The sequence below is a fragment of the Ursus americanus genome, chromosome 2, assembly GCF_024610735.1.
Source record: "Ursus americanus isolate L20-20 chromosome 2, mUrsAme1.1.p, whole genome shotgun sequence".
Classification (NCBI taxonomy): Eukaryota; Metazoa; Chordata; class Mammalia; order Carnivora; family Ursidae; genus Ursus; species Ursus americanus.
In genome coordinates this window covers 85788035-85812137 of record NC_142128.1, presented here as the reverse complement: position 1 = coordinate 85812137, position 24103 = coordinate 85788035, and the positions used below count along the sequence as shown (strand labels likewise).

Genomic DNA, 24103 nt, shown 5'->3' with positions numbered 1-24103 from the left:
GTTAAAGTAGATATCACAATGGAACTTAAAAAGTATTTAGCATTGGATGACAATATAAATACAACAGATAAAAACCTCTGGGATGCAACTAAAGGGGTTCATGAAATACAGAAAATGTATGAATTCAAGTTAAAAGCCTTAAATATCTGTTTTATAAATAAGAAAGGTAAAAATGAATATTTAAATTTAGAAATTAAAAGGGACAACAAAACAAAACTACAGAAAGTAGAAGCTAAGAACTAATTAAAATAGGGTCACAAATTAATAAAACAAAAAACAAAAAAAATTGGAGATGATCAAAAAACCAGAGGCTGTTTCCTTGAAATAGAAAAACTGATCTAAACTGACCATAAGGAAAAGAGAAGTCATAAGTAAATAATACTGGAAATGAAAACTGAGTCATCGGTATACATACAGTATAATGTAGTCAAATACTATCTCATCTTTATCTTGATTATAATTTCAATGGAAAAAAATTGAGCTTAACCATCAAATATGATAATTATTTTAGAGAGTTTTTTAATGAGGTTTTTTTTAGATTAAAAAAATTACTGTACATCCTAGTTTTCTAAGAGCTATTTGTTTCCTTGTTTAATAAAGAATGCATATATAACATTTGATATATATCAAATGAATCTATTGAGATGATCATATGGTTCTTCTCCTTTTACGTACTAATATAATAAGTTATAATGATTTACTTTCTAGTGTTAAACTAATCTTTTTCATCTTGGCATAAAAACAACCTGGTCATTACATAAGTTTCTTTTTATATATTGCTAGATTGATTTGTTAATATCCATTTCGAATTTTTGCATCTAGACTTATGAGGGAAGGTGACCTATTATTTTTCTTTCTTGTATTATCCATATTAGTTATTTGGTACAAGGGTTATCCAGCCTCATGGAAAGTGTTCCCTTTTTTTCTATTGCCCGGAAGTAGTTCTGTAAAAATTGTGATTATTTTTCCTTGAATACTTAGTAAAGCTCTCCTAAGAAATCACCTAGGCCTAGAGTATTCTTTGTAGGCAAATGTTTTACCCTGAAGAAAATCTTTTTTTTTTTTTAATGGGAGAAATCTGGATATGGGAAAAAAAATAGGCAAGGAAAAAAGATATGAGAAGTGGCAGACTAAGCTGACATGGAAGACATTCCCTCTAAAAAACAGGAATGCTGGATAAAATGCAAAGTTTCCTTTTTAATATAAGAGCCAAACTCAAATGATTAAAATAAGGAGAAATCTTCCAGTTACCTAAAATAAAAAGGGAACTCAAACTAAAATTAAACTTCTCTTGTTACCATGGCAGCAAAAGAAGGTATCAGATCCTGATAGAAGGTTTGGCTGCTAAAATTTTAATGTCATGCAGGTCCAGTTTTCTTGGTATCAGCCTCTTTGGATCAGAGAACTACAACAAAGTATCCCGCTGAAACTCAGCCCAATCAGTGAGACAGGGATCAGGAAATTCCTCCCACTAACCTAGAAAACTGGCAAGAGACTTGCCATCTATCCAGGTCTCTAATGGGGGGAATACATCTCCTGAGAGAAACTGAAATCCTAAACCAGAAACATGTAAGGGTTAGTAGTTGTACTAGCTCTATGGTGCAAGAATCCAAAGCCAAAAAAAATTAGCCCACAAACTAATTTTAGGACCACAAAAAAAGCAAATGCAAACCTCTTATAAACACCAGTAGTGCACAATCCGGGGTACACCAGACTCCCTGCTAAAGACGCATTCACAGTCAACAATTAGCAACTACACAAGGAAACAAACCACAATGAGGGAGAGTCAGTACACCAAATAGTTGGGAGAATTTCTGCCACTCTAAGAGGTAGAAATAATACAACAATATTAAAGAGACTATAATATTGAAAAGCATATGGTATAAAGTAAAATAGACAGATTTGAAAAAGAACCAAATGAAACTTCTGGAAATAAAAAACTATTATTATTGAAATTGAAAACTCAATGGATGACTTCAAAAGTAGATTAGATAGAGCTGAAGTAAACTCTATGCAAAATTTGAGGAAAACACCAAGAATGCACCAAAGAAAGAAAAAGAAATGGAAAATATGAAAGAAAGATAAAGAGGCTTGGTCAACAGAATGAAAAGATCAAAAGTACACTTAACAGGATTTTATAAAGAAGACATTACAGAATGAAGAGAGGAAATATTTGAAAGATAAGAATTATCCAAAAGTGAATACAAACTTAAGTCCTCTGGTTGGAGAGGCAAACCAGGTTTCAAACAGGAATAACAAAATCAAATCCATGCTTAGACAGTAAATAAGGAACTACAGAAACAGAAAAGCAAAAAAATCATCTTAAAATAACCAGAAAGAAAAGACAGCTTAACTAAAAAGGAATGACAAACTGACAGAAGACTTCTCATCAACAAAAGAAGTCAGAAAATAAAAGAATATCTTCAATGGGCTAAGTTAGATACAAATTCTATACTAACTAACCCACTAGTCACAAATTAAGATGCTATACATAAATTCTAAAAAAAACAAAAAAAACAAAAGGATTTCCTACTGTCGAAGGAGGTCATGGAGAGGAGGTGACTTCAGGTTGAAATGCAAGGTTGAGGATTTTCACCCCTTCCCTGTCCTTGGAATGCACATATGGCCCATTGTTCCTGCATGAGGAGCTACTTCAAGGATGAAGCCTTGAGGGAATAATGTGTTACCGAGACCATCTGAACTGTATACATGACTGAACCCCATTAAGTCTTCCACACAAACTCTTAAGATTCTGGGGGCCAGATGTACAGAACTACTCATCATGGCGCTGCCCAAGACAAGCATCTTAAGTTCCCTTGGCTTATTGAACCTGCCACCTACCAATCTGGAATGGCCTGCCTCTTTCTTTGGTCTTTCCTTGCTTATTGTGTATGGGGGGCTAGTTCAGAATTTTACCCGGGAAACTCCCAAGGTTGTAAACCAACACCTACGTATATACAATTCCTGAAAAAAATACTAAGGAATGTAAAGAAAGTAAGAAAGAATGGGGGAAAAAATGGAAGAATCCAAAATGGAGTGGGAAGCTAGAAGTAAAAAGGAGTAAAGAAATTAGTAAACAAGTCAAATCTATACAAACACTGACTATATAAACAAAAACGACTTATTGGGATTTAAAAACAAGAATGTAATGTAATCTATACAAAAATAATAATAGAATCTATATTATAATCTATAACAAAAATCACAGTAAATAGAAAACATAAAATAACAAAAATAAGTCCAAATATATAAATAATCACAATAAAAGTACAGGATTAAACTTGACTATTAAAAATGGTTTGAAAATAAGAGAAGGATAAAAGATATATATCAAAAATACCAACCAAATATGGAACAGCATTATTAATACCAAGCAAAATGTATTTACAGGCAAAAGCATTAGAGATAAAGATGACTATATGTTCAATGTTAAAATGGACAATTCACTAAGAACAGAGAACAATCCTGAGCCAATATACACCTAACGACGTGTCCTTAAAAACAAAAACTGACTGGAGTTACAAGGGGAATTAACAAAACCACAATCACAGTGGAAATTTTTAATATAATTTATTCAAAAACTGATAGATCAATTAGGCAATAACTATAAAGAGATAGGATTTGTGAATAGCATAATTAAGCTTGATCTTACGGACATACATAGAAGGTGGCACTCAACAGTTAAAGAATCTCTTTTCAAGTACACATGGAACACTTACAAAAATTCATCCTTTCATTGAGTAACTATGTATTGAGTGCCTTCCATATGTCAGTGAGGCTCTGGGGAATTCAGTCACGAAAATTAAGTCTCTGGCCTCATAGAGTTTATACTGAGTGGAGGAGCTAGACCTCAAATAAATGGATTCATGTCGTCTCTAATGTCAACCAGGGCTAAGTCTATAAAAAGAAAAATAAAGCACATTGACAGGGCAGAGTCACATGGGGAGCTATGTTAGACTGGTGGACAGGGAAGGCCTTTCCGAGGGGTTAAGCTTGAGCCAAGAGCTTGATGAAGTCATGATATTAGCCAACCAAGATTCTGGGGAAAGAAGGAACAGCAAGAGCAATGGTTCTGGAGAGGGTGTGTGCCTAGCTTGTAAGAATTAATAAAGATGCCAATATGCTAAAAATGAAGTGAATAAGGAGGTCAGAAAGGGGAGTGGGGAATAATGTGAGGGGCCTTTCATTTTAAAAGCTCCTCTGACAGCTCTGGAGACAGTAACAGGGACACCAGTTAAAGTGACTCAGTGTTGGGTTTAATGTACAGCATGAAATCATTCGTGACACCTGGCTTGCTAAAATGTAACCCGGAGGCCGCTGGGGGCGGGGAAGATTTCGAAGAAGGGGTAGGCTTTTGGAATGCTGAGTCCGGTGAGACCACTCTGCCTTAGGAATGCCATGAGGAATTGCCTTCCCCAAAGCTTTCTTAGCCCAAACAGCTGCCCGGTATGCATTGTCCCCTAGGCTATGTTTAGCAGCTAGTAGAACACACAGATTAGCATATCCTATTGTACCCATAAACAGATCCTCCTAGTTCCAGTAAGACCCTTTGTCATGCTTGAGAAAGAGTGATATAGATTTATCATGATTCTGAAGGATCAATAAAGGCGAGAGCAAAGAAGAGCAAAGGGTCTTTGTCTTTGAGCACTGACCCCCCTTGCCTTCTCCTCTCTTTCACAGCAAAGTTTGGAGGGATCTTTCATCCGTTGGTACAGGGATTGCTGGCCATTCCCGGCAACTCGAGGTAGAGGTGGTAAGTAGTGGTGAAACAAAGACTTGAAGACAGAGCCAAAAAAATTTGCAGAGTGACTGGATGTGGAGTATAAAAGAGATGAGTCCAGGATGACTCCAAGGGTGTTGTCTGAAACAGCTGTGAGAAAATGGTAGCACCCTTGCTGAGTTGGGGAACATAGGAAAAGATGCATGTGGTGTGGGAAGGGGGTGCTAGTAAATGTGAGATACCCCTGAGATGGCCCAGTGAACACTGAAGAAGGCAGTCGGTTCCTCCTGGGCAAATTCTGCGTTAGTGTTGTCTGCCTGGCATCTCTGGGTATTTACTGCTGAAATTTCTCAAATTGTCCCGGAGAAGAAAGTGCTCAGTCTGCTTCTTGTCATAGAATTAATTCTACATTCAATAATTCTACCCATCTAAAGGACTTTTCCAAGGAAAATTAAGCTAACATTTGGTGAATACCTATTACACTAAGTCCTTTCACAAATACCATCTCATTTAAACATAAATATTCCCCCTTTGTGTTAGAGTGGGTGAGACAATCATGCACATCTATTCGCAGCTCCACATCCAGTGACACCATGTGGTAATTTGAAATTGGCACTGACAGAATATCTACACCATGGAAATTGTCAAATGCTACAAATAAGGACCCCTCCCCACCCCAACTCCAGAGGCAGTGGTTTACGATTTAACAGCACGCTAGTGATTATATCCTTATTTTAAACAGAAGGAAACGACGTTCTAAGAGGTCAAAGGACCTGTCCAGTTAGAGAGCCAGGACCCAGGTGTTTCGACTGTATGTCAAGTGTTACTTCCTTTGAAAAATCCTCAGCCAAATGTTTCAGTGCATTTTCCCCTCTAATTCTCACAACTCGACAAGGAAGTATGACCATTAGGACCGTTACTCTCACTTTAATGGTAAGGAGACTAAGGCTTTGAGAATTTAGTAACTTAACTAATAATCAAACACTGGTCTATTTGATTTGAGAATCCATTCACTCAAAATCTATACAATTCTGTCTAACTTTACCAGATTTTACTTTGTCAAGATAAATCAAGTCAATTGTTAATTTCCTTTATAATATAGAAGGAGAAAAAAATAGCAGTGAAGTTATCAAAGGCATAAATTAAGTCCATAAAACATACAACAAATATAAAAGGGGAATCTCAATATTGAGTGACACTTTTCCAATAATCCAGGAAAATTCCTTGGAAGAGGTAAAATTTTGGAAGAATCTTTTAATTAGAGAAACGAAAATGTCTTGGCACACAGGGAAACATTCCAACAAAGGGTGTGGCCTAGGAGAACACTTGAGGCAAAAGTGTGATCACCTGATCAGAGGGTGGTGAACAAGTTCACCTAAGAGGAGCAGAGAAGACCCTCTGGGGAATATGAAACAATAGAAATGAGGTTTTCTGTGTGCTCTGGCAAAGGGCTTTGAAGTAAAAATAATGAACTCAACAAAAAACAGAACAGATTTCACTTTGAATCTTAAAAATTGATATTCCAGATGCTACAATATCTTTTTAGAATTTTGTTCTCTACTGCTTCATGAAATAATATATTGTCTCGACCTTCTACCTGATTTAAAATAAAAAAAAACTAAAGAACAAGAGCCATCTCATAAATTTATTTCTTTCCATCACCCATAAGTCTCATTTAACCAGCCTTCCCGGGTCAGATCTTGGCAAGAACAGCTACCACTGCCCTGAGGCATTTTCAGTGGTAATCAGAGTTCCTTCCAGCCAGAGAACTTCAAGGAACTCCTCCCACCTGCTATAAAACAGTGCTTAAAGGTAAGCTCTTAGAGATCTGGTGCTGTGGAAAAATTGCTCCAATTAGTGCGTTTGAAGTTTCCAAGAAAAGAAACCTAGAGGTATACAAACTTAAAATACTTTGGAACCCACACACAATCCTCAGAATTCCTAGCTCCTATATAATTTTCCCCATTTCAGAATTAAAGTAAATGTCTCAACATCTCCAAAAAAAAATCAATAAAACCTAATTAAATGTTTTAAGAGTAAATGATCTCTAGTATTACATGATTTAAGAGTAAAATGCACAGATTTTTTTAAAAATTCAAATTATTTAAGGACTTAAATAGTACCCTAACATATTAATGCCCCTCTCCATAATTCCCAATGAGAAACTCATTCCTATCCAAAAAGAGATCAGAGCTTAGAGTCCATGATACTCCCTGATACAAACATTGTTATCAGAAATTTCTAGAACAAACTGACTCATAAGAGTTAAAGACTTTCGTTTTCTTAATGTTAATTACTGAATGGTCCCAGTATGGGTTGAATTGTGTCCCAGCAAAATTCATGTTAAAGTCCTATCCCCTAGCACCTCAGAGTGATCTTATTTGGAAATAAGGTTATAAAAGATATAGTTAGTTAAGATGAGATCATACAGGAGTAAGGTGGGCCAGTAATCCAATATGACTGATGTCCTTATAAAAAAGGGAAATTTCACACAGGGAGGTCACCCTGTGAACATGAAAGCAAAGATCAGTGCATCTACAAGCCAAGGAACACCAAAGACCTCCAGGAAAGCACCAGAGCTAGGAGGGAGGCATGGAACAGATTTCTCTCTCATAGCCCTCAGAAGGAAACAACCCTGCCAACACCTTGATTTCAGACTTCCAGCCTCCAGAACTGAAGACAATAAATTTCTGTTGTTTAAGCCACCCGACTTGTGGGGCTTCGTTGCCGCAGCCTTAGCAAACGAACACGGTGGTCCCTTCACCATGCCTTCTTGGGCACATTCCCTCAATCTCACACATTTCTCAAAAGAAGGTGGCAAAAAAATAACTTAGAGAAAACTATTCTTTTTCAGGAGATTTTGTACATTTTGTGAGAATTCATATCACATAAGCCTCAGTTGTCTCATATGTAAAATAAAGATAACATCCACCTCTCAAGAGTTTTTGTGAGCCTTAAACGAGATAAAGCATGGAATGTATCTAGTTCGGTGTCTGGTCCATAGTCATGACTCAAAAAAATAAAATGGTGGCTGTTCTTATTAGAAATAAAAATTACGCTACTATGCCTGTGTCAATAAGATGTGTGAGATGAGATGTTTCATCAGGAGTCCCTACCAGCCACACTGCCCTCAGAGTTGCCAACAGCTAACTTCCTTAGGCTCCGACTCTCCCAGGGCCTGACCTGGTTTCTTAAATTTATATACAAGCCTTGGCTAGACTTTGCAACCAGCATATCCACCCTGCTTTATGTCACAATTGTCTGTGGTGGCTGCCCCAAATGCAAACCATTCCTCTTCTCACTTACTCTGTTTTCTCTCTTGAGCCATTCATTCACCATCCTATGCCCTCACAAATCCCATGACCTTCCAACCCATCTTCCCACAGAGCTCTCCATCTACCTCCCACTTTAGCTGAAACAGGGTTGTCCTTGGAAGGCACCACCACCCCGACAGTCCTCTTTGGCGGGGTCTGCTCATTCCCAACACCTCAGATACACCAGGGACAGGAGGTGGCTGCTGATCCATTCCCAGTCCATTATTTCTCTACTTTCAGAGAAAACGCCTGCCATTTTGAGGTGCGTGCCACCTATCACACCCTCTAACCCTCTTCATCACTGTTAACTGTTACCTGGAGACTTCTCAATAATTCTTATTAAATATAAATTTGATGCCTGACTTACTATCTTCCTCACCATTTTAAGTTCTCTTATTATCTGAGTTACTTTAACAACCACGTTCAACCCTGGAGACTCAGGTTCCTTGATCTCAATCCCACGATCTTCATTCTAGTTAAACTTCCTTTGCTATGCAAGCTAAATTCTATGATCAATCACTCTGGCTATTCTTACCAATGACCTCAGCGTCCTTGTCATTTTGTCCTTCACATGCATCATCTCAACTTTTGTCAGTCCATTACATCCAGATCTGACTCTATGATCTGCCACTTCAGTCTTTCTCTTATCAATATCCTTCTCAACCATATCCTATTTCTTTAGTCACAGCTGCTCAACAAAATCCCAGTCCTGGATCAAACCAATGGTCAACCTCAGCAGTTATGCCCAAGCTGCTGAGAGCGGCTAAAGAAATCACATAGCTAGGCAAAGTTCAAGCATTATAAATTCATCTTCTGAACCACAACTCATCTTGAGAAACAATCTATCTGTCCCTATAGTTACCTTTGACCTCCAAAATTCCATTACTCTTCTAAAATCCCTTGTCTGTCCTCTGCCACTTCCCTCCTCTCGTCAAATGACGGTTCTGTTTGAGTAAAAAGAGTCCATCAGACAAGAAGTGACCTAAGATCCTGCATCCCCACCTACCAGCTCATCTATGACCATGCTATCTGTGATCTGTCTCTCTTCTATCACACTAATGAACTGAAGGTCTTCTCCTACCAACAACCAATCCCTCTACTTGGAATCCCGTCTCCTCTTGCTTCCTCAAAGTCCTGGTTTCATAAATTACCTGTTCTCTCTGGCATTTTTCCATCTCTTCTACTCTATTGACTCTTTTCCAGCAGTACTTAATTCTCTCCTCTGTCCCCTCTTAAAAAAAAAATGTTTTCTCAAAACTAAGTCCCCAATAAGTAATGTTTTTTGAGAATTAACTGGGTGCAAAGGGTTGTGCTAAGTTTTGGACATCTATTATTTCAATCCTCACATTCACACAATTCCTAGTTACTGAAACTGAAGCACAAAGAAGTTAAAATCATAAGTAATTGATGGAGCCAGGCTTCCAACCCAAGCATCAGACTCCACAGCCCATGCTTTTAACCAAAATGATATGTTTCATGAGTCAAGAGACTGCATTTGCTAGCACCATTTTCTTACCCATTTCAGCCTCATGGCTCCACAACCCCAATGAACTGTCCACTTCAGCCTGTGAGGTTAGCCTTTATTTTCTGTAACCTTATAAATGGACAGAATTAACAACTTCTCCTGCTTAGATCTAATTACCTCCTAGATTGCACTCAATTTCACTCAAGTTTCTCTTCCTATTTTCCTGGACTCTCTTTTCCAGAATCCTTTATGAACTTCCCTTCTTCTGTCTTTTAAGTGTTTGTGTTCCCCATAGTTCTACCCTGTCTTCTTTCTTTTCTCAGTGTACATACTCTCCTTGGATGATCTCATGTATTCCAGTGGCTTCAGCTGTCATCTCTATAAGTTTCAAGTGGACAGAACAGCTACTTGGCACTATTCATACTAACACTGACAGTTGGAGATGCTTGAGGAATGATACCTGGAGACAGGCCACCCAAACAGACCCACACAGGGAGACATTTACTTTGTTAAATTCACCACCAACCAAGTTCTGGCTCTCAGACTTACAAACTCAAAAACTTGAACTTGACACTGTCAGAATATTTTAAACAATAGAGACTAATGCATAAAACTGGTATGCCAAAATATGAGTTATCAACGAAGAATATAACTGTCTAGTAAATCTGATGTATGTGCAAGTCTGACCACAGCATTCTCTCCCCATAAAGAAAGTGCATTCGGTTAAATTATCAGGAGGCTGTTCAGGGAGCATGCAATCAAAACAAGGAGAGTTAATAGTATGATCCAAATATGTAATGACATCATTACATATTTATAATGATAAACAGTCTATTGCCACAGTTAGAATATTACTGATGGGTGGACTGGTTATTTAAGGGTAGAAAGAACTAACATTCTGAACCCTAGATAGAACTTGGCAAAAACACCAAACAATCCAATTAAAAGCTGGGCAGAGGATCTGAATAGACATCTTTCCAAAGAAGACATACGACCAACAGGTACATGAAAATATGCTCAACATCACTAGTCATCAGGAAAAGGCAAACCAAAACCACAGTGACATATCATCTCACACCTGTTAGAATGGCTATTACCAAAAGGACAAGAAATAACAAGCGTTGGCAAAGATGTGAAGAAAAGGGAACCCTTGCACACTGTTGATGGGAATATAAACTGGTGCAGTCCCTATTGAAAACAGTACGGAGGTTCCTCAAAATTAAAAATAGAGCAACCATAATATTTGGCAATACCACTAAGGTATCTACCTGAAGAAAACAAAAACACTACCTCAAAAAGATATATGGACCCCCCATGTTCATTGCAGCATTATTTGTAATAATCAAGATATGTAAACAACCTAAATATCCATCAATGGATGAGTAGATAAAGAAAATGTGGTATATATACAATGAAATATTATTCAGCCATAAGAAAGAAGGAAATTTTGCCAGTTGCAACAACATGGATGGACCTAGAGGGTATAATGCTAAGTGAAATCGGTCAGACATAGAAAGACAAATACTGTTACAGATCTCACCTATATGTGGAATCTAAAAACAAAACCAAGCTCATAGATACAGAAAACAAATTGGTGGTTGCCAAATGGGGACTGGGGAGGGTGTCAAATGGGTGAAGGGATCAAAAAGTATTAAGGAGGGCACATATTGCATGGTGCACTGGGTGTTATACGCAAATAATGAATCATGGAACATTACATCAAAAACTAAGTATATACTGTATGGCGACTAACATAATAAAAAACTATTATTAAAAAAAAAGTACAAACTTCCAGTAATAAAATAAGTAAGTCATGAGAATATAGTGTACAGCATGGTGAATATAGTCAACACAGTATTGCATATTTAAAAGTCGCTGAGAAGTAAATCTTAAAAGTTCTCATCACAAGAAAACGAATTTTTATAGCTATGTATGGTGACAGATGTTAACTAGACTTACTGTGGTGATCATTTCACAATATATACAAATAACAAATCATTAAGTTGTATACCGGAAGTTAATATATGTCAAGTATACCTCAGTTAAAATAAAGAACTTGGTTGTACAATGCCTTAGCTATTTTTGTGACTCTCATTTTCATTGTTGACCCCCCCATACTTTTGGTTGATACTTTATTTTAGGCAAGTTAATGTATAAGGAGCTTATTATCAAGACTACCGGCCTGAAGAGTAATGGTATCTCTTAAAACAAACTATACATATATTTTCTTTTTTTTTAAAAGATTTTATTTATTTATTTGACAGAGAGAGAGAGACAGCACAAGCAGGGGTTAGTGGCAGGCAGAGGAAGAGGGAGAAGCAGGCTCTCTGCAGAGCAGGGAGCCAGATGCGGGGCTCGATCCCAGGACCCGGGATCATGACCTGAGCTGAAGGCAGACGCTTAACCAACTAAGCCACCCAGGCACCCCAACTTTACATATATATTCTCTTCAATTGTATGTCAATTTCATATTTTAACCTAGCAGGAATTCATATTTCCCTTTTTCCCTAGTTCTAAGGGCCAAGTCCAATCCATTGGACTTTGCTAATAGCTCAGAAATTTATAATCTTCCTATATCCAAGTCACCTCAATATTTCCCCACTGAATTACTGTGATTACCTCAGCTTTCAGCTCTCAACTGTCAGGACACCTTGTTCCAATCCATCCAAGAGATAGAGATCTAAAATGAAAACCCAATTATGTCACTCCTCACTTATAATCCTTCCAAGCTCCTGATAGCTTTCAGGATGAAATCCAAACTCCTTAATATTTTGATTAAACTACTTTAACTTATGCAATTTGTTCAGGTTTCAGCCCAGGCTATACTTCCAGAAACACTTTGGGGATCATCACCTTCTGAATTTTGAATCAGGGGCATTGCTCTGGGCTCACATAGCTCCCTGTGCTTCTTTCCACTATAAAATGTATCATGGTATATAATATTGCTATTTCTCTTGGTCTTCTCCCCAGAGACTGTTAACTTCGTCTAAGTTATGCCTCGTTATTTTTTAATCAAAAGTACCTATCACAGTCCTTGACAAATAGTAAGAAGCCTATTATTGACTGATGACTAAGTGAATAAATGAATGAATCAATGAATACGATGATTTATCTGTGGATTTTTAAATTCTCTTGCCAGTTTCCCAATTATAAAGCAGTGGTCAATGGCTCAAGGGACCAGTGCAGCAAAGAATACATGCTTCTCAAGCAGTGAACGTTATTAGAATGGTACTACATTTGAACTTGTTTGAATTGTCCTTTGCCCAGAGGTTAATAGCCACATAATCAAGGGGATATTTTTCCATTTAATGTTGTAGTCTTATTGTATAAATATTCTACTATTTTTCTTAATAACTGGCTCCTCTGCAGCAGCCATTCATTCTTTATTGACCAATGTGAGTCATTCAGCAAGAGCACCACCACTGATACCACTTTTAAAGGATCTGCACATATACTGTCTTATTTAACCATAATATCACAAAAGTAAGGAAAGTTGATATCATTACACCTTACATTTCACATAAGTCCAGTTTTAAATCTTTCCTATTCTCCATAGAGATGGGAATCCTCATGGAAATTTATCAGAAAAAATAAAACCAACGTTGAGAATCCCTGTAGACTTGTGAGAACTACTATAATGTGGATCTTTGGTTTATAGTGCTCCTTAGAAATTAATTTATTTGTTGTGACACTTTTTCAACCACTTTAGTAAAAAATGGAAGGTAGTTCAGTTGAGACATTCCAGACTGCATAGAAATCCAACCTCCCCTAAATTCACCTGCTATACAAACATTCAATGACTACCCAAAGACTCAGGCATGACCTGTCACAATGCTACCTCCAAATCATATTCAATCTTAGATGGGACATATGCATCACCAAAAAGGCCGAATTAGTAAATCATTATGTTGTTTAGTTTTGTTCTTCTGATTGTTATGATTTAAAAAGAAAAGTCACATGGGGTACCTGGGTGGCTCAGTTGGTTAAGCGCCTGCCTTCGGCTCAAGTCATGATCCTGGGGTCCTAGGATCGAGCCCCACATCAGGCTCCCTACTCCGCAGGGAGTCTGCTTCTCCCTCTCTCTCTGCCCCAACCCCTGCTCATGTGCTTGCTCGTGCTCTCTGTGAAATAAATAAAATCTTTAATTTAAAATCACTTTAAAAACATATACTGTTTTATCATTTTCAGACGTAGAATTTAGTGATTCATCAGTTGCATATAACACCCAGTGCTCATTACATCAAGTGCCTATCTTAAAGCCCATCACCCAGTTACCCCATCCCCCTACCCACCTCCCCTCCAGCAGCCCTCAATTTGTTTCCCATAGTTAAGAGTCTCACAGTTTATTGCCCTCTCTGATTTCATCTTTTATTTTTCCTTCCCTTCCCCTATGTTCATTTGTTTCATTTCTTAAATTCCACATATGAGTGAAATCATACGGTATTTGTCATTCTCTGGCTGACTTATTTCGCTTAGCATAATACCCTCTAGTTCCATCCACATCATTGTAAATGGCAAGATTTCATTCTGTTTGATGGCTGGGTAATATTCCATTACATATATATTTTTTTATACACACACACACACACACATATATGTATGTATATAAGTGTATATATAAACATACACCACACCTTCTTATCTTCTTTATCCATTCATCTGTCAATGGACATCTGGGCTCTTCCTGTATTTTGGCAATCATGGACATTGTTGCTATAAACATTGGGGTACATATTTCCCTTTGAATCACTGTTTATTTCCTTTGGATAAATACCTAGTAGCGCAATTGCTGGGTCATAGGGTAGCTCTATTTTTAACTTTTTGAGGAAATCTCCATACTGTTAAATAAATAAAATCTTTAAAAAATAAAAAGTAAAGTCGCAGAAATGAAAGGCAAGATTAAAATACCCAGAGAACTCACTGGTTCTTGTTTCCAGCATTCATTCATTTATTCATTCATGAAACATTTCTTTGTGTTTCTACTGTGTTCCAGGTCTGTGAGATAAATGGGGCAGTCCCTGCCCAAGGAGGTTAATGTCTAGTCAGAAAGAAAGGTGGGTAAGCAGAATTATAAAGACCACTGAGAATGGTTATTGTTTGTTTGACCAGAGACAAACCATAAGCAAAACCAAATTCTGATTTACCAACAATCAATTAGAAGGCTGTTCCTCAACTTAACAGCAACAAAAACAAAAAACAAAAAAAAAACACTGTTCTATGGGAGTCAGATAAGATTTGGTTAAATAGAAACATCCCTAACACATTTAACATATTTGATTTATCAAAATTTGGTCCTTATATGTTGGGAGAAAGTTTTCACTGTACATAGAAAAACACCTCTACAGATCCTCAGAAAACATCCAGTGACATAGTATCTACTACTCTCTCAGGTTAAAATATTCTATCATCCTAGGGAACAAAGCTATCATTGTCCAACCAAAATCTCTCATTCTTAAATGTTAGTTCATTGCCTCTGGTTGGATTTCTCCTGGACTTTAGAGACCAATCCTTTTCCTCATGAAAATCTTTCTTCTTGTAGAATATGCTAGAAGCAAAAGGAGACTAACGGCTTTGTGGCTCTTTTTCCTATACCTATTGGAACTCAAAACATTTCAATTGGAAGTTTAGTTCATATAAATTTGTATAGGTTTTCAAAGTTTAAATGTGCAATATTTTCTTTATAAAAATCTTTCTATTCGTTATGGCTTCCAGTGATTTTGCTATTGCTCAGAATTAAATTCTAAGAGCATCTTCTCACAAAAACCCTAGAATGTTTTCCTAACACCTTGAAGGTCCTGCAGAAAGAAACATACAAAGTCACTCCGGGCTCACAGGTTTTATTACAATGAAACTCTTCACGTGCAGAGAAAGTAAGCGGATATTTCTCCCAATGAATCAAGCCCTTGCTACTTTGAACCCCTTTGCAGTCACTTATCTTTCACCATATTACAGTTATTAAAATCACAAACTTATTAATAACCTACCAAGGCACAAATTTTACAGATAGAGAAGCAGAAGTCTAGCGAGGTTGAATGATTTGCTCAAATGACAGAATAAGGAAAAGAACACAAATCTTCTGTTTCAAGTTGGATGTTCTTTCCAATACGTTGAATTTGCACTTTGTAAAATACTGGTTGAATCATTTATCAAAACTACTTTCAATTTTTGCTTCACGAACAAAGCAACCATTCCAGTAGTTGGAAACAACAATATAATTCCAAAGAGTTCCAATTATTTTTCTCCCATTCTCTTCTGAATTCTCTCCAAACAGGCTTTCACTCCCGTCACTACACTTCACTATGGTTCCTGAGTCACCAATGACTTCCATATTGCTCAACTGACTAGCCAATTCTCAGTCCTCCTCTTAATTAACCAATTAGTGCTTCTTCCTCAAAATACTTTCCTCTCTTGGCTTTTAGGATAATGTACTCTTCTTCTCCATCTCTGACTTCAATTTCTCAGGCTACTTTGCTGGTTTATTCTCATCTCTCTGACTGCTCACAATTGCTGTCCCAGGGCTGGCTCCTTAGACCTTTACTGTTTTTCAAGTAATCAGTCCCTTGGTGGCTCATCTAAACTCACGGCCCTAAATATCATCTATACGTACACCTTTGGATCCCAAATTTGTATCTCTGACCCAGACCTCTTCCCCTGAACCTTAATTTCATATATCCAGCTGCCTTCTTAATATCTCCATTTAGGCACCAAAAAAACATCTCAAACTTAACCACACCAAAAATTAAAGCCTCATCCTTCCAATCATTTTCTCAAACCTGCTTCTTGCCCATTCTTCTCCATCTCAGTAAACGGCTATGCTATGCTTCCATTCACTCAACAGAAATCCTGAGCACCTGCCTTATCTTCTGTCTTTTTCCTCACACATCATTAAATCCTTTTGGTTTAATCTTCAAAATATACACAGAATACAACTCTCTCTCCAAACTTCCACAGCTACCAACCTCGCCCACGACATACCATCCTCTTGTGCCTGAATGATACAATAGTCTCCTAGCCACCCTGTTTCTACCCTTGCTCTACTCTAGAGTGTTTTCAAACAATAGAATGATTATGTGGATGCATAATTCAGATCATGTCACTACTCTGTTCAAAACCCTAAAATGGCTCTGCATCTCACAGAAAAGCCAAAGTCACAGTGGCCTATGAGCCCTTTCATGGTGTGCCCCACCAACTTTCTGATCTCACCTCCTAACTTCTCCCTATCCCCCACTGTTGCACTGGATACAATGGTCTTTTCACTGTTCTTTGAACATGGCAGGATGCTCTTGCCATATTCGGAACATTTCATTTATTGTTCCTCTGCCTGCAAAAGTCTTTCCTCAGATATCCTCATTGCTCCCTCCCTCCCTTGTCTCCTTCAAGTCTTTGTTCAAATGCGACCTTTTCAATTGGGAACTTCCCTGACCACCACATTTTAAGTACCAACACACGCAACTCACTTCAAACTCCTCATGCTCTTTTTCTGCTTTTTATTTTCTCCAGGCCAATTACCACCAACAAACACATCATATATATTTTAATTATTTTCCTTATTGCCGGTGGCCTCTCCCAGTAGAACATAAGCTCTGCGAGTGCAGAAGCGTTTGTCTGTTTTATTCAGACAATCGTATGCCCAATGTCTGAAGCAATGCCTGAAACATAATAGGTGAGTGAATGAGTGAATGAATGTAGACAGATAAAAGATATCCTGGGGAAAAACCAGAGACATAATGAAAGAGAAGAAGAGAAACTTTTTTATATGAAGCGACTCATTTATACACACTGCCCCTTTCTCTTTCCTCTGTCTCTAGCACCTCTTTTACAGAGAGGAGAATTGGAAGACTGATGATAAAAGGAGCTGTCGTAAGAGGAAGACCATCAGCCCTCCTCAAAGCTGTGTGCTGAGAAAGACAGCAATACATTTTGAGTGTTGTAAAAAGCACAGCAAAAATTTTTATGTAAGAATCAACAAGTTCAATAATAAAGTAGTGGTGATGGGGATGTGTGGGAATCAGAACCCTCACACACTGCTGGTGGGAATGGAACATGGTATAAATGCTTTGGAAAATGGTCGGGCAGTTCCTCAAACAATTCAACATAGAGTTACTATGACCCAGCAACTTCACCCCTAGATACGTACCCAAGAGAAATGAAAACATACGTTCTTTTGTGTTGTGAGCCCCCAATTTCAATGTGGGGATGTGGGGGGGGGGGTTCCTCACATCACAATAAGCTATTCTCAGACGCCACCAGATTCCACAGGGTAAGGGTTCAGTTCTACAAGACTGCCTACCCCCAACCCCATCCACTTCAGAGGCCAGCTGCAAGTTCAGGTTATTACCTGTACCTCCAACCAACTGGCTATAAATCAGAGGCTCCCATGACCCCCTTCTTAATTTGATGAATTTCCTAGAGTGCCTCAAAAAACTCAGGAAACCCAAAGACTCACTAGATTATCAGTTTTTTATAAAAGGATATATAACTCAGAAACAGCCAGATGAAAGAGATGCATGAGGAAAGGTATGCAGAAAGGGGTATGAAGCTTCCATGTCTTCTCTGAGAGTGCCATTCTCCCCAGATCTCCACATGTGAACTGCCCCGAAGCTATACAAATCCTGTCCTATTGGGTTTTTATGGAGGCTTCATTACATAGTCAAGACTAATTAAATCACTGGCCCCTGGCAAGTGATTTGACCTCCAACCCCTCTCCCCTCCCCAGAAGTCTGGGGTGGGACTGAGAATTCCAACCCTGTAATCACATGGTTGAATCTCCTGGCAACCAGCCTCCATCCTTAGGTGGGATCCAAAAGTCACTCCACTAACATAACAAAAGGCAATTTTATGGCTCTCATCGCTTAGGCTATGACAAGGGTTTTAGGAGCTCTATGCAAGAAATGGGAATGAAGAACAAATATATATTAATAAATTACAACATCACATATATCCACAAAGAATCTAGTACATAAGTGTTGATAGAAGCATTATTCATAATAGCCAAAACCCTAAATAGCCATTATGGATTAACAGATAAATAAAATGTGGTATATCCACACGATGGAATAATATCTAGCCACTAAAAGGAATAAAGCACTGACACATGCTATAACATGAATGAAACTTGAAAACATCATGCTAAAGTGAAAGAAGACAGTCAAAAAGGACTACATATTATATGACTGCATTCAGATGAAAGGCCAGAACAGAAAAATCTGCAACAGAAAGTAAATTAGTGTTTGCTTAGTGCTGGGAGCTAAGGGACTGGTAAGTAAAAGGCACAGGGTTTCTCTCTGAGGTGACGAAGATGTTCCAGACTGTGGTGATGGTTGCATGTACCTATGAATAAACTAAAACCCACTGAATTATACATTTTAAATGAATGATTATGTAATAAGGGAATTATATCTCAATGAAGCTGTTAAAAAATAATAGATTAAATGTAATTACGGAAGTGAAAAACCCATCTTGGCCAGTCAGCATCAAAAGGTTGGCATGACTTTTCATGATCCTCGTCCTCTCTGGTACTTCCTCCTACCTTGGGTGTGTTTTTGGTCCTCCACACTGGCTTCCTTATATGGGCATATTCTTTTTTTTTTTTAAGATTTTATTTATTTGACAGAGATAGAGACAGCCAGCGAGAGAGGGAACACAAGCAGGGGGAGTGGGAGAGGGAGAAGCAGGCTCATAGCAGAGGAGCCTGATGTGGGACTCGATCCCAGAACGCCAGGATCACGCCCTGAGCTGAAGGCAGCTGCTTAACCGCTGTGCCACCCAGGCGCCCTCCTTATATGGGCATATTCTGAATGATTTTATCACCTCCTTGTTAACCTGTTACACTTCTGCCTCATGTATGCCTGGCCCGTGTTTTCTATGTATTTTAATTTTTACCTGCACCCACAAACACACACCTTGAGCCAAACTATAATGCAGAAGGCCAAAGCAATCATGTGCAAAGGCCTAAAGATTGTTGTCAAATGCCTAGGAGCATATCTCGGATCTTATCCAGCTTTGAAAAGCTGTAGGTTGTCAAGATTATAATTATTGTATTAAAGTCCACACATCATTTCTCTCCATGTTTGTTATAGCACCCAACTGTCAGGATATGGGTTAGGAGCTATGAAAAACAAGCACAAGTAAAGCAGACAGCCATAAAATGTCATAGTCAGAAGAGAACTTATAATTGCTCAAATCCAATTCTCTCATTTTATAGTTGAGGACTCAGGTAAATTGACTTTTCTGATGTCACTCAATAAAACAGCCAATACCCATTCAGGGCCCTTTCTGTCATTCCGGGCTGATCACCAATCAAAAGAACAAGAGAATCAAAAACTCTTAAATGATTACATACACCATACACACACAAACACACAAATGTCACACAAAGATAATATCACAATCCAGTAAGTGAATTAGCAAACTAAATTAAAGATTATTAGTATGTTTTAATTTCTATCTCCCTCTTTATCTTCAAAAATACTTTAAATAGTCTTAGATAACAAACACTTGGCCACTTCTCTCTACTTTGAATCACAATAAAGTTAATTTTGTTGAATTATACATGCAATTAATTTTATGGAACCAATTTAATCATTTTCTCATATTATTTCAAAAAGCTATAGCATGCCAAGTACTACAGGAAAGTCAACTACAGCATACTTTCCCATTTGGTAACAATTGGAAAGCGGTACACCACAATACAATTTATTCCAATAATTTTTCATATCACATCAAAATATCATGATGATCCAGTTTCCATTTATGACTTGAGGCGATTTTTGTGTTGTTTGCAGCAACATCATTTCATAAGAGTCTCTCGGACATAAGTAAATTGTGACGTTAATTAGAGAAAACAATTTTTACTTTATTTTTAGCCAACTTCAGCTATATCCCCATAGAAGAAACATATTTAAGCGATTCCAAAACAGCAAAAGGCTTGAACTGATCACAACTGGCATCCTGACATTTAATAAGTCGAAACATAACACATGAGGTGTCTTACTAAGACAGTAAAAACAGCAAAGGACCATTAAATTCTTTATTCAAGAATACAAAACATTTCATGCTTAGTCAATGTAGAAATGTAGAAAAACCTACCCTACTCTTCTATGTCCCACAAAAGTAGGATAGGTTCTTATTTTCATCATTTGAAGAACAAAAAAATCCCAGAAAGTTCCATTTCCCTCTAAATTTCTCCCCATGCTATATTTTTTACAAAGCTGGAACTTGCCACATTTAAGACCTGGCAATAATGTGAACTCATACGTTTGTCAAAATGCACAAGGAAAGAATTTGAGATTCTCAATATCAGGCTCCCATCGCGAAGAAGTGGCGTCGAGGTCTTCTAAGTGAAGAGAGAGACTTTCAAAGCAGGAAAAATGTGGGAGAACAGTGGGGGAGGGCTTTTAAGAAACCACTGCTGTATTTCTTCAACTGGGCAGGGACTTGCGCTAATGAAACTCAGGTGGCTGTCAGACAGCAAGCCCAGGGCTCCCCCTGCAATGCTGCCCTTGGCAATGACAATGAGGGCTCCTCTGAGCCTCACTGAAAGGTGCCACTTGAAATAGAAACTGAAAAAAGTAAATAGGATCATATTACAGCGGAGCAGCTGAAACCCATGGCTTTAGGGGGAAAAGTACAGTTATTTTGCTTCAACTACCTTTAAAGAGCACCGCCACCCAAATTACATGCTTTTCTACTGGATGAGACATGGACATAATGTTTCTACCCATCTGTGAACCGAACTAATGATGGCTTGGGGCGAAGATGAAAAGATTCAGTTAAGAAATGAATGGCTTCTCCTTTATTTTCACCTTTTCGGTTCCACTAGTAATTACTCACAAGCTTCCCTGGGTCTCACACAACAGGTTTTTCCTCCCCCTCTCATGTGCGAGTTATCCTGAGTGTGCTCTCAACCGGGATGGGAGCTCTCAGGGCAGCGCTGCTGGATACCCAGGTCCAAATCTGCCTTCATAATTAAGCATTCTTTAGCTCCAAAACCAAAAAGTCAATGAACTCCAGTTTCCACGTCCTTGCTCAGGACTCTGGGTTCCGGCTTTTCCTGTAATTCCCCACTTCCAGGTTTGGGGACCACTGCCCAAGCACCTACAAGACCCGAGGAGGAATGGGGGAGCAAAGCCAGATGCCAAAGAGCAACTCTTTGTTACAATGGTTTTCAGCTACACATTAAAAGAAAATAAAAAAAAAAAAAGTTTTGAAACTTCCTAACCCTGAAATAATTTCGGAGCATAAGACATAGGTAATCACAAGAAATAACAAACACAAAGAATAAATATTTCCCTTACCTGGATCATGGAAAGGCACCAGAGCAAAGTTGAAAAGTGGTCTCTTAGGTCTTTTCAAAGACGTCTCCAAAATTTTGGAAGCCCCTTCGATTACCTGAACTAAATCATCATACATGGAACCAGTCACATCAAACACAAAAGCCAAGGTGGAGGCCCCCTCGGGAATTTCCTCAGCCCCGGTCTCTGCCTGGGGGCTTGCATCTTGAGCTAGGGAAGAATAAAGAAGAGCAAACAGGAATACGGTGTGGACAATGTCCCAGGAAATCATTGTCTTTTCTTTCCTTTTTTTTTCTTTTTTTCTTTCTTCCTTTTTCCCCCTGGGCGCCTTAGCACCGTGCTTAGCCCTCCTCAACAACACGCAGGGGGGTTCCTCTCAGAGCAACTCATTAGGCTCTCGAAAGCTCTCTGACCTAGGAAAAGTTTGGAGGCGACAATCCGATGGGGACGGGCACCAACCCCGCAGCGCTGCAGGGGCTGAGCGGGCGGAGATGCGGCAGCTTTTGTCTGGACGCAGCTTCCTCCGGGACGGCTAGGTGCCCGCCGGCCGCGCGCGGCGTGTCGCGGAGAGCGGGCAGCGCGCCCGGCCCATGCCCCGGGGGCCGCTCCGAGCACTGCGGCGCCGCGCCGAGTCCCGCCGCCCTCGCCGTCGCCGCCGCCGCTCTCCCGCCGGGGCCAGCCACTCAGGCTCCCAACTTTCCACTGTGCGCCGCTCGCTCGGGAGCGCGGAGGGGAAGCCCGGCGAGGCCGCGCCTCCTGATTGGCCAGCGGCGCGCCCCCCCCTCCGCCTCCTTGGCGCTGGAGCCCCCCTCCTGGAGGGCGACTTCTCTCTCCACCGACGCGAGTAGGGTCAGTTCGGTACCAGGGAAGCGCTCCCAGGGTCAGCTCCGCTCCCCCCGGCGCTGCTCCTGACTTACTGAACCTCAGTGTGAACAATGGCTTTCAAGAATGTGTGGCCAAGTCCCAAACTGAGGGGACACCACACTAACCAGCACAAAGGGAATTTGACTTCTCCACTGTATGCAGTGCTGCTGCAGACACCGCTTTCCTAAGTTCCCCCAGAAGCCAAGACGCCCCAGCCCAGCCTCCGGTCTCGCAGCCCACAACTCAGCCCAGCCGGGAGGGGGAGCTGGAAACGTCTCTCCCGGCGGCAGCCTCACTGTCACTCTTTGATCTCCTCAGGGACTGAGGAGGGAGGGAGGAGAGATCTGGATGGTCCAGACGCGGGAGGAAAAGGAAAGGGGCTGTTGAGGGAAATGCGAGAGACAGGAGGAACGGGGGAGCCACTGATTGTGGTTAGGAAAGATGATAGAAGGGAAGGCAGCTGGATGTGAAGACAGGATGGAGGTCCAGTGGAGTACGGTGACGAACATAACATAATAAAAAGTATTAAAAAAAAAAAAAAAGGATGGAGGTCTAGTGGAGTGGATGAGAGACAAAGAGTGCATATTGAAGAGAAAACTGATTTTTAAAATTTCATCATCAAGATTCATGCTCCTGAGCAGCTTGAATCCTCCTAGCACGGCGAGGCAGAATAATATCCCCATTTCACACTTCCTCCCATAGAACAACCATGTACCAAGTCTCAGCCAAAGATCCATTAAAAAGGTGTTCCTCCGTGGTTTCTTGCTGATAAGTGAGGGAACCTCGCCCTGGAAAACATTACAAAGTTTTTCCATGTTGTAATTATTATATACATTTTAGAACAAATAACAAAGAAGGTAGACAAGGAAAATCAACCATTAGCTAGAGAGTCTTTGCTTCATTTTAATAAAAATGTATTTCCTTCGTGGAAAAGGAGCTGCTGTCTGGATCCTGGCATTCTGAAGAGGAGCAAATGTGCATCTTGCTCCACGTTGGTTTGTGTATTAGACCACCCAACTCTCACACACAGTCGCAGCCTGAGGAGGAGCCAGCTCCCATCTGCATTTTATTGTCTGTGACTGCCTTCTTTTTTAGACCCAGCAGTGGTGGGACCTGAGTTTATGATACCTATAAGTCATGTCACTTAAAGGAAGCGACAGGCCATTTGGGCTGAGTGGGAATATGAGAGGAGTCGGGGAAAGTACTTCCTTTCCAAGCAGTATTTACAGAATGCTATTTGAGTAGCCTACTCCTTGTTTATTTAAAAAGGATTGCATTCTAAGTCCTACGTTTTCACTCAGAGCTGAGCTGTTCCAGGTGTTCAAGGAAGGTCACAGAGCCTAGTGATTAAGAGTTCTGGGTCAGATACCCTGGGGTCAAAGCCCAGCAGTGACACTTAATAACTGTATTTGCAGCAAGTTACTTAACTTGTAGATACTCAGTTACA

General features: G+C 39.4%; 1 protein-coding gene across 3 annotated transcripts in view; it reads right to left on the bottom strand.

Moving 5' to 3' along the window:
• The window catches only part of HMCN1 (hemicentin 1), a 467939-nt gene extending 444750 nt beyond the window's left edge, over positions 1-23189 (bottom strand). For 2 of the 3 annotated variants that reach the window (XM_045811326.2, XM_087858478.1), the window contains exon 1: positions 21796-23184. In XM_045811326.2, coding sequence (XP_045667282.2) covers positions 21796-22063 — 268 coding nt within the window. In that variant the 5' untranslated portion in view covers positions 22064-23184. Of the gene's footprint in view, positions 1-21795 lie in introns of all 3 variants that reach the window. The other variant, XM_087858481.1, reaches the window with a different exon arrangement.
• Positions 23190-24103: the final 914 nt, after the last annotated feature.